At 43.3% G+C, this 11,652-nt stretch overlaps 2 protein-coding genes across 2 annotated transcripts; one reads left to right on the forward strand and one right to left on the reverse strand.

The window, feature by feature from the left end:
* Positions 1-658: 658 nt before the first annotated feature.
* Positions 659-7,158, reverse strand: slc2a9l1 (solute carrier family 2 member 9, like 1). Its single transcript, XM_031567150.2, has 12 exons — positions 6,829-7,158; positions 5,703-5,798; positions 5,411-5,568; positions 3,745-3,869; positions 3,434-3,563; positions 3,168-3,316; positions 2,496-2,683; positions 2,281-2,391; positions 1,973-2,074; positions 1,661-1,736; positions 1,400-1,527; positions 659-856 (listed from the first exon to the last, which is right to left on the reverse strand). The coding sequence occupies exons 1-12, from the start codon at positions 6,850-6,852 to the stop codon at positions 659-661; spliced, it is 1,485 nt and encodes a 494-aa protein (XP_031423010.1). The 5' UTR covers positions 6,853-7,158.
* A 101-nt stretch (positions 7,159-7,259) lies between these two features.
* psmd6 (proteasome 26S subunit, non-ATPase 6) lies at positions 7,260-11,648 on the forward strand. Its single transcript, XM_012841208.3, has 8 exons — positions 7,260-7,505; positions 8,128-8,333; positions 8,591-8,736; positions 8,847-9,066; positions 9,539-9,647; positions 10,407-10,575; positions 10,668-10,745; positions 11,437-11,648. Exons 1-8 carry the CDS (start codon positions 7,361-7,363, stop codon positions 11,531-11,533), a joined length of 1,170 nt encoding a protein of 389 aa, XP_012696662.1. The 5' UTR covers positions 7,260-7,360; the 3' UTR covers positions 11,534-11,648.
* Positions 11,649-11,652: the final 4 nt, after the last annotated feature.

Here is an 11,652-nt window from a genome sequence, read left to right on the forward strand (position 1 = left end):
AGTGTGCTCTGCCACAGGACCCCTGCAGTGTCTCGGGTGGCTGTAGGAGTTAATGAAGATCCCTGTCTGCCAGAGTACAGCCACAGGCTTGAGAGATAGTCCAAAGCCAGGGAGGGCTGACTGAATTTGACAGCATAAGTGGCTGTGGTCGTGGCTAGGGCCACAGTACAAGAGGTGCCAGAATGTGTTCAGAATGCTACAAATGTGTTGCTCGTATACTCTCTCTGAAATGAAGAATGGACATCGTAAAAACGTTGATCACACAATGAAGCACCTTTATTGGTCAGTTTTTTTAGACGTGGTCCTATAAAAACAGGAAATCTATATTTACTTCCATCCACTGTTACCCAAGAAAAGGGTTTTCAATTCATTTCCACAATGTTTTAAAAAAGAACACAGTCTTACATATGACATATTCTTCACACATGCATGGCTTTTAATGAGACGATAATTTAAAGGTTTGAGGATGACACAGAGAGGTTGGTCCACCTTCAGTGCCACTCGTGATAAGCCATCTTTGATCGCACAATGGAATGTCCAGTCTCCAATCCCATTGGTCATGAATAAAGTGCAGTTGAGATGTGCAGCTAACAAACAAGACTGTACAGACATACGTCCTCCTGATTATGGATACAAGAAGTCTCTACCCCCCCCCCCCTTACAACTTTGTCCCCACAGAGCACATCTTCTCTTCCTCCTCTTTTTTCGGAGACCCACACACTTTGATCCTGCTGAACTCCTCGGATATTTCCAGCAGGGTCTTGCCCTTGGTTTCAGGCAGCATGAAGAACACGTACAGAGCTCCCCCCATGCACGTACCAGAGAACAGCAAGAAGCTGAAGGACTTGAACTGGGCCTGTGGAGGGGGAGAGGAGGGAGGGAGGGAGGGAAGCAAGACTGTGTCATCAGCAATAGTAGAGAGAGCTCTCCTTGGAGGTAGGAACTGCACAGGGTTCCCTCCACTCCTGAAAAAGCCACCCAGTCAACTGTAAAAATTGTAATCACTTACTGTCTCATTGGAAAAAAAGGTTTCAATTGCATTAAGTGCTTTCAAAGTGAAGGCATTAATTAACACGAAGGGAGAGCCATGAAGGGCTTAAGCACTGGGGTTTAGAGCCTGAGAACTGATCTACAAATAACAGTTCATTAAGTACTCCAATCTCTAATTGTAAACGTCAGAGGTGCAAATTAAACCCATTAAGTCTGACTGCTTTTACATAAAAGACCTTATTGCATAAAAGTGGTGCATTGTTCTCCAGAGTTCTCATTGACTTACCTTCAGTAAGAGAAAAGGAATCCCACATAAAGAAAAAACTCTGTTACACCTTTGTTCTATTTTTAAATAAAAAAAAAATCATATTTCTTTCATTAATGTGTCATGTTTGCCCTGATCACTTACTATGAGAAAGGGGAACATGAATCCGAGGACGGTGAAGCCCAGCCAGCGGAGGGTTCCGGTGAAGACGAAGGCTGCAGGCCGACATGACTGGATGAAGATCTCATGAGTGAGCGAGGGCAGCACTCCAGCTGAGAGGGGGGGCAGTGAGAGAATGTCTTACTTCAGCCGGCCGCAACACGTCCTCTCACTATTTGACATAGTTGAGGGAAGTGCACCACTGACGGCTTGATGTGATACAGCCTACTTGCTTGTCATACATACCTGGTCCTCCACCATAGAAGATCACAAAGAGGAACAACAAGGCGACGGTGCAGTAAGGAATCCAGAAGGCGTAGTCCTTCACACAAATAAGGGAATGAGGCAGAGAAACACACACACAATCTTTCCCCTACTTCTAGACATTTCTTTGATGGAAAATTAGTAGGTTTCTTAAGAGATGCATAGCTGTCTAAAATGTTTACACCAATCTTATAGGTACGCTGGCGAATCCCCTTCCCTGAGACAAAGAGTCTTGAGTGGAGCAGACCATTTGTGAGCAGAAGGGGGAGAGCAGTGAGTGTATAGGGGACTGACCTGCAGACAGAGCGTGACAGTGATTGACGCCATGATCACAGACATGGCAGCGAATCCTCCCCATATCAACACCCTCCTGCCCACGCTCTCAATGAGGAACGACTGCGCATACAAACCGAACCAAAATAAAATAGATGAATAAATAAATGACATAGTAAAGGAGAATCAAGCACTAATCAAGCCCCCAGCCACCCCTATCAGTCCGTGTCATTACTGCAGGTACAGCTAAAGGGACTGAGGACACGGCGACACCAAATGACAGGACGCCATTTCCACGGAGCGTCAGCGGCCTGTACGTCAGGACTCACGCATGTGATGCTGGTGAGCACCTCGGACACTCCCACGCCCAGGGTCACGTAGCGGATCTTATCCTCCGGAATGCCAGCCTCCTGGAATATGTTGTAGGAGAAGACGCTGATCTAGAGGAGGAAGAAATGTTTAGAGTTCTGAGTAAAGTACACAGCAAAGTATTTTTTAGAGAAAAAGGGCAAAGGGGTAAATGAAAGAGGCACTGCAATCTTACGGCAGAGATGCCGCAGAACTGGATGCAGCCATGGACCACCAGCATGGTTATGAGCTGCCAGCGTACGCGCTTATCTCTCAGCAGCTCAAGCAGGCTCTTGGAGCGCTCGCCCCCGATGGCCGCCTGCTCAGCCCGCATCTCCTCCATCTCCTTCTCATAGTCCCCAGGACCCCACAGGCACTGCAGGGCTGAGAGTCCACCAGCACCAACCCCAGCCCCCACAGAGAGAGAAAGAGAGAGAGAGAGAGAGAGAGAGAGAGACAGAGAGAGAGACAGAGAGAGAGTGATAAAGGCAAACCAGCACAAATGAAGGAAGATAGAGATAGCTTTATGCTAGGTTCCCAGTTATAAATTGAGTTTGGATGTTGTTCTCATTTTATATAGAACCTTTTTCAAACTAGCTTATACAATTTCCTGTTTTAATTTAATGTTGAGGTCTAAAATACTGAGGGTGCTACAGCTCCAGACTATGGCCTTGTATCTAGTGCTGACATGATTTTTCTTCCTGCAGTTACAGTAAATCATTTGTGTGAGACTTTAGTGCTGCAAAAAGCACTGTCATCCACGGAGACTTGCAACACGGTGAAAGTGTAACTTATTTGGGAATGCATGTACGAGCCAAGCGAGGTGCTCCCTCCTTTTAAAGGCGACAGGACCAGTAACGCTTCTTACCTGACTTGCATTTCTCTGCGTTGTTTTTCTCTATGAGCAAGTACCTCGGCGCCTCAGGGAAGAAAGGCAGAACAAGCAGCTGGATCATGGCGAACACAGTCGACACACAGAGGAGGACATTCCACCACTCCTCACGGCCTAAAACTTCCCTGGCAGGTCCAGGAAAAAAACATTTCAATAGGTTGGATCTCTTGTTTTGTGATATTAAATACATGCATATTGGTATTTTGTTGAGATATGGTGAGTTTAGAATATTTCCAGTCTACCTTAGGCCTGCAAGCTGTCCTGACAGTTTGCCAATGGACACAAAAGTTGCTGATGTTAGTGTTACCATCCCTCTTATTCTCTTGGGGGAACTCTCCCCCAGGTAGATGGCATGGACATTGCCCCCTAACCCTATGGTTCAAAGTAAAGAGTTGGCATTAATCAGTCAGCTAGAAGAATTGTTGAAGGCATTGAAAACTTTTTGTCTTCTACACATTCTGATTAAAACACAAATTGCAACTATCTGTAGATCACAGCACTTAGATGGACCAGCAATATATATATATATAAAAAAAACATACATTCATCTTACCTGATGTAAACCCAAATAATAACCGTGAAATGAGGATCATTTCAAATGAGTTTGCAAATTTGCTTGCAAACATGATGGCTGAAGCTATAATATTGATCACATTATTCCAGATCATAGCTTTCTTCCTGAAAAGTACAAACTGCATGTCTGTGAATAATCCCTGTAAAATGAATTTGGTCTGTGTGGCTAACATCAAATATGTGACGATACAGTGGGGAAAATAAGTATTTGAACCCCTGCCGATTTCGCAAGTTTGACCACTTGCAAAGAAATGTGTGATCTATAATTGTAATAGTAGGTGTATTTTAGCAGTGAGAAACAGAATATCAAAAAAAAAATCCAGAAAACTGCATGTTATAACATTTATGACTTAATTTGCATTTGATGCAGAAAATAAGTATTTGAACCCCTAGCAAAACATGACTTAGTACTTGGTGGAATAACCCTTGTTGGCAAGCACAGACGTCAGACTTTTCTTGTAATTGGTCACCAGGTTTACACACATCTCAGGAGGGATTTTGGTCCACTCCTCTTTGCAGATCCTCTCCAAATCCTTAAGGTTGCGTTTTCAATGGGAGGGAATGAGGGAATGAGGTTCAAGCCCAATATTCCACGTTACATGGCCCCATCCATAGTCCCCTCGATGCAGTGGAGTCGTCCTGTACCCTTGGCAGAGAAACAGCCCCAAAGCATAATGTTTCCACCTCCATGCTTGATGGTGGGGATGGTGTCATATTCAGCATTCTTCCCCCTCCAAACGCGGCATGTCGAGTTGATGCCAAAGAGCTTGATTTTGGTCTCATCTGACCACATCCTGTCTCCCAATCCTCCTTAGAATCATTTAAGTGTTCATTGGCAAACTTCAGACGGCCCTGTACATGTGCTTCCTTGAGCAGGGGGACCTTGCGAGTGCTGCAGTACTTCAAACCATTACGGCGTAGTGTGTTGCCAATGCTTTTCTTGGTGACTGTGGTCCCAGCTGCCTTGAGATCATTCACAAGCTCCCCCTGTGTAGTTCTGGGGTTATTCTGCACCTTTCGGATGATCACCGATACCGCACGAGGGGATATCTTGCATGGAGCCCCAGACCTAGAGCGATTGACAGTTGTTTGGTGTTGCTTCCATTAACGAATAATCGCACCAATAGTTGTCTGCTTCTCACCAAGCTGCTTGCCGATGGTTTTGTAACCCATTCCAGCCTTGTGCAGGTCTACAATCTTATCTCTGACGTCCTTGGTCAACTCTTTGGTCTTGCCCATGGTGGTGAGATTGAAGGTGTGAAGTATGATTCTTTGGACAGGTTTCTTTTATACATACACGTCACCAGTTGAGATCAGGTGTACCTTGTTAGGCCTAATGAGGACTAATCTGTGTGCTTCTTGGGGACATAACTGGTCATTGGGAGCCAGAATTCTTGCCGTTTGCTTGGGGGTTCAAATACTTATTTTCTGCATCAAATACAAATAAAGTCATAAATGTTATAAAATGCAGTTTTCTGGATTTGTTTGTTGATATTCTATTTCTCACTGTTAAAATACACCTACCATTACAATTATGGATCACACATTTCTTTGCAAGTGGCCAAACTTGCGAAATCGGCAGGAGTTCAAATACATATTTTCCCCACTGTATATGAAGGAAAGAAATATAGAGATTGAAATATTACCTTCCCAGCTTGCCAATGATTAGTCTCACTCCAACTGACCCAAAGAACCCACCCAAGGCATACAAGGCCACCACAGCAGACCAGATAAATGTGACTGTCTCTGGGCCGGGTGGTCCATAGCGCTCTGTCCAGCTGCTGTTAATGAAGCTCTTCACAAACTAGAGAGACAGCAAACCAGGACAACTGTGAGACAGAGAGCCGTACAATAATATGGTGTGGTGGGGACACATTAGGTGATGGTGGAGAAACACTTGACGGAGAGGGACAAGGACTTGAAGGTAGTCCATTTTACCGGTGATGGCGAGCTGATGACAGTGACATGGAATCCATTCTGGAAAGTTCCTCCCATTCCCAGCACAATGATGAAGAACAAAGCATACCCACGGCCCTGCGAGTGGAATCATAAGAGTCAGATTTCTCCAGCATCCAGACTTTTCCGGATGAATCATGGGATGAAATGGTCACACAACCCTCCAAGAAATCTTACATTTCTTAAAACCCCTTGCAAATCCTTACCGTTTAGGTTCACAAGCCTCTAGCCCTTCAGCACTACACTGAATGGGTACTGCATTTCCCTTTATATTCACCTTTCATTCTGGGTTTACAAAGACCGTTGTGCATGAAGTGTCTGAAGGAGCAGTAATAATGAGCAATTCATAGAACTATACATTTCAACATTTTCACTTACACTTATGGGCTGCTGCATGAGTTGAATTGCTTCTTGCAAGAACTGAACTGCATTAGGTCAGCGAATCAGTTAATAAATCAACAAATGGACGCACATCACCCATATAGTGTTATTCCAATGAAGGAAAGTAACAGGGGATGAACATATAAAAATCCCGTTTTGTACAACAATGACAGACATTTTTCCTCGGGTTAAAACATAGGGCATTTTAACCTTAATCTATCTGCCATAAATTTTTCTGTTATGTCCCTTGATCATAAAATTATATTATTATATGACCATACTGTGTAAATTGAATTCGCTTGTTACTGAGTTAAAGTGATCCAGCCGCTGGGTAGATTATGCCACATCTAGTGGAGGAGAGAAGGGCTAATGTCAACCACTAACCCAGCAGCTGTATTACAGAAACTACCCAGAATGAGTTAAAATGACCCAACAAAATGACCCAACAGCCTCAAGCCAGCGTTTGGGCTGAAAAAAACAATCTAGCCTTTTTTTTTTTTTTTTAGAGTGAAGCAAACTGAGTCACATGAATATAGTGTTCAGAAATAATGGGTTTGGCTCTTAATCGTTATAGCCAATAACTTGAGGTAATACAATTAATTGAATAGGCCCAAACGATTTAAAATTACTTTTTCTTTTCTTTGGTAAAATGTTAGCCTAAGAACATGACCGAATACAAACATTTTAAATTGTTTAATCCACACCTGGGTATTTTAGAGCTACTTACCAGATGTTTCAGCAAACTGTCCATTTGTACACCACGTCTGGTTATGAGTGGCGCTCAAGTTAGTGTCTAGTGACACTTTTACTCAGGCATCCTAAAGAGATTAATTTTTTACACAATGAGCAAGCAAGAATTTCGAGCGTGTGGTGGACAGTCTCTGACACCGTTGCATCATTCTGGAAATCTAGGGTTGTGTAAGGCTCCCAAAATGTATGAATCATGAATACATTTTGGTTGGTTGAAATTATGATGTAGACAACAGAAAATTAAGTATACCATTAAGCTTTTGTAGCGTTGGCATGGCACATGCATTTTTGCACTTACATTACTGAATTCTAACAGCAGAGGGCAGTAATCTTTTTGGAAGGTGTTCTTGTTTAGTCACAGATTACCTCTTTGTGTAATCGTTGACTTCACTCAACAGGAAGTATGAGCAGGTTTGATTTCGCCGTTGTCATTGTAGCAAGAAGCTAGATAGGGAGAGTAGAAGTATTAGTGTATCTCTGATTGATAGCTGTGTGTAAAATTCGCCAATATGCCTCTGGAAAATTTGGAAGAAGAGGGTCTACCTAAGAACCCAGACCTAAGGATAGCACAGCTTAAATTTTTACTGACACTGGATGGTCATCGACAAGATACAAAAGTTAAATCGGAGCTCATGGAGGCGATCAAAGAAAACAGTGAGTAACGTTAGCTAGTAAACCTGGTGCACTCAGTTTATTCAGCTAACGCTAGCGATTTGGCTGTGTAGATTACATTGTAAATTAGGACTATGAGAAACTGATACTGACATCTGGACCTAAACTATGTAATTCTACCGGAGTTTAAAAGACTACATACTTCATCAACTCTCCATATTTTTCATAGTTATGTATATTAAAGATTTAGCTTTGGTTAGCTAGCAAGCTAGCTAAGTAGCTAGCTGGGCAGGTTATGCTAACTGTATGCGAGTCAATTGACTCAGCAACTGTATCGCTGAATGAATCTATAGCGCTACAAACTTGCTCTAATGTCAATACTTTAAGACCAAGTTAACTTTAGTTTGGTGTAACGAAGTAAAAATCAATATGGTTAATTACATATTGTTCCACCACTTAAGCAGTTCTAGGGGCAACGTTAGTTAGCTCGCCTGCGGACAAAGCTAACGTCAGTCAAGCAGCCTACGTTGAAGAACGTGTAAACATTAGATATTTTTTTTATTTTTGATCTTTCCACGGCTAGATTTGTATGTATTCATACTTGTAGTTAGTATATTGTTACCATGGCACATGCTAATTTGAGTTGCGATTTGTGTGCTTTCAGACATGACACCTTACTACGAGGCTCTCTGCAAGGAACTAAAGTGGCCAGTGGATGGGGACCTTCAGAGCAAAATGAAGAAGGCAAATGACGAGGAGTTGAAACGGTTGGATGAGGTCTTGGAGGACGCCGAGACAAACCTCGGAGAGAGTGAGATTCGTGATTCCATGATGGCCAAAGCGGAATACTTGATACGGATTGGGGATAAGGTAGGCTACGTTGTTTTCTCTGTTTTACTGGTATGGTAAATGTTCAGAGAAATACAGTAACAATATTTCAGAAATGATTGTATGAGTTAGCTTGCGGCATAACCATTATTCGAATTTCCTTCAATTGTGCCTGAATATTGCATTTGCATGTTTAATTGACCATTAATGATGTCGACCTACTCGGTTGATTATACGAGTATGTTTGTGGTCAGTGTCAGGATAACGTCTTGTTTTTTTGTGTGCGCGCGTGTGTTCAGGAGGGAGCCCTCACAGCCTTCAGGAAGACCTATGATAAAACTGTGGCTCTCGGACACCGCTTAGACATCGTCTTCTACTTGCTCCGGATTGGCTTGTTTTACATGGATAACGACCTCATCACACGTAACACAGAGAAAGCCAAAAGGTAAAGCACTGATAAAACCTCAGTGATTTTGGTCTTGTAACAATTTGCTCTTTTGCATTGTAAAGTAATTATGGACATGGTACTAATGGATGTTTTTTTTCTGACTGAAGTCTTATTGAGGAAGGTGGTGACTGGGATCGTAGGAATCGTTTGAAGGTGTACCAGGGATTGTACTGTGTGGCCATTCGTGACTTCAAGCAGGCAGCTGAGCTCTTCCTGGACACAGTGTCCACCTTCACCTCCTATGAGCTGATGGACTACAAGACCTTTGTCACATACACTGTGTATGTGTGCATGATTGCTTTAAAGCGACCGGACCTTAGGGAAAAGGTATGGTCATAGGAGCACCTAGTGACATGTAATCAATGTAAATTATTAGAGTTAGTAGATTTAGTCTATATAATTTAGTAGGGTACTTAAGCATACATTTTTGTATTTACATGCTGTACTGTTTATCATGTATTCCATATCCGTGGAGTATAAAGAGGCTGTCGAATTACACATTAAAGAGCTTTAATACATATAGCCTGTACAAATATTTGTAGGTGATTGAGGTATTCCAATGATACAGCAACTGTTTTGGGACTATAGTCTCAGAATGTTGCGACCTATGTGAAGAGTTGGGGCTTGTTGCATTACTCTGGACAGTTTACTGGGACATGTTTCACGATATGCTGCAAATCTTCATAGCTATTTACTTAGTTGAAACTTTGCAAAATGATCCTAACCTATAATTGTTCAAAGCTTGTCTTAACAGGGTGATTTTAACATTATGGATCCGATTTGTATATCTCTCCCTCAGGTTATCAAGGGGGCTGAGATTCTTGAGGTCCTGCACAGTCTGCCTAACATCCGCCAGTACCTGTTCTCCCTCTACGAGTGTCGCTACTCTGTGTTCTTTCAGTCTCTGGGTGAGTCAGCTGCCCTCATCACCAACACCATCACCACCTCCACCTCCTCAGGCCCTGCCAATGGTCCCTCAGACAGGACACTATTGGTCCTTTTGTCGTCTCTAGTACATACCCTCACATACCTCTATTAGGAAACAGAACATGTAATGACCTTATGAATGTAAATACTGAACTGTTGTAGGGAAACTAATCAAACATGATGCTCATACCTATAACCTATGCTACAGATTTTACAGTAGGACTTTGTTAAAAAGACCATGCTTGGCTTATAGAACACTGAATCGTTCTGTTCATAAGTTGTTCTGTGCCATTTGTGTGTGCGTGTGCGTGTGTGCGCGCGCAAAACTAAAGTGTTGAATGTGTGCACAGTACTACGAAGACAAAGCAAATTCCTCTGATGCCTGTGGGAAACAAACATGCCCTCACCAAATTCTATCTCCCTCTCCACCTTATGCTGGGAGAAAAGTACGACATCATTGCCCATGAGTAGAAACAATGTCCTCTACTACCCACAGATTTGTGTCAGGCAGGTTTTAAGTGCTTTTTGTTTTAAGGGATTGCATGAGTCATAGCTGGTGTCCACCACTGCGTCATGTATGTGAGGATGTGAAGGTCAGGGTGAACAGCTCAATTTAGAGCTGGGTCAACGAAAGGGAGCAACACACAGAGACACACACACACACACAACACAACACATGTAGTGTTTTCCCCGTAGCCCGTGCTGAGTCTTTCGTCTTTCTCTGTGTTACCCGTGCGCAGCTCGAGTGGAGCAGGACATGAAGAAGGACTGGCTGTTTGCTCCGCACTACCGTTACTACGTGAGGGAGATGCGCATCCTGGCCTACAGCCAGCTGCTGGAGTCCTACCGCTCCCTCACCCTGGGCTACATGGCCGAGGCCTTCGGAGTCAGCACCGAGTTCATTGACCAGTGAGTCCCCCCCCCGCCATTGGTCCACGTCAGAACCAGGGTGGTCCAGTGGTAGTGCATTTTTCATTTGTCCTTCTCTTGCCCCTCCACAGGGAACTGTCCAGATTCATTGCAGCTGGCCGACTGCACTGCAAAATCGACAAGGTCAATGAGATCGTTGAGACCAACAGGTAAATATAGATAGGGAGTGAAACCAATTTCAGTCTTTTGGTATTCCATAATGCAACCTGCTAGCCTGACGATGTCATACTCATAATTCTAGTCAGAATATGAGTCTGATATCGCTCCATTGGGCTGTGATTATGGGGCGTGTTTCAACCGAACCAGGAGAAAAAATGCCTCTTCGCTCAATTGGTTACCTACAACCAATCAGAACAACCTAGTATGTGACCAGGGGCAGCTGATACATTACACTTTTACCGGATCCCGTAGGAAGGAAGGCAAAAACATCTTTTCGATTGACAAATGCCTTAATCGCGTTTCTCTGTTCCTCTTTCAAAATAAATGCACTGTCAATGTCTAAATGGACTCGAATCTATATATTTCAGCTCTCCAGCGGCAGCCATGTTTGTTGAAAACGAATTCAACTCGTGTGTTGGTGACGTGGTTGGTTACGTTACTGTTGATCATCTGTCCATCATCGTATAAAGCCCGCCTTAACAATTTGATTGGTACGGCCGATATCGAGCCGCAGATAATTTCTCCTCAATGGAGTAATGCCAGACCGAACTTCCCAACCAAAAAATGTGTGGGCGGGGCTAAGTTCGGTCTGGTATCCAGGCTAGCAACCTGCAGTCATTTGGATGAAGTTTTCCTAATCCTCTTTCTTATGGTCCTCTTCTCCTTGCTCTTTTTTCACAGGCCTGATAGCAAGAACTGGCAGTACCAGGAGACCATTAAGAAGGGAGATCTTCTGCTGAACAGAGTCCAGAAGTTGTCCAGAGTTATCAACATGTAAGAAGGTGTGAAGTCTGTTATGCGAGCAACCTTGGTGGTTGTACTTAATACTTATGCCTCATTAGTCTGAAGAAGTTACCCTTTTTTTGTGTATATAATAAAAAAAACTTTTCAGAGACA

The sequence above is a fragment of the Clupea harengus genome, chromosome 5, assembly GCF_900700415.2.
Source record: "Clupea harengus chromosome 5, Ch_v2.0.2, whole genome shotgun sequence".
NCBI lineage: Eukaryota > Metazoa > Chordata > Actinopteri > Clupeiformes > Clupeidae > Clupea > Clupea harengus.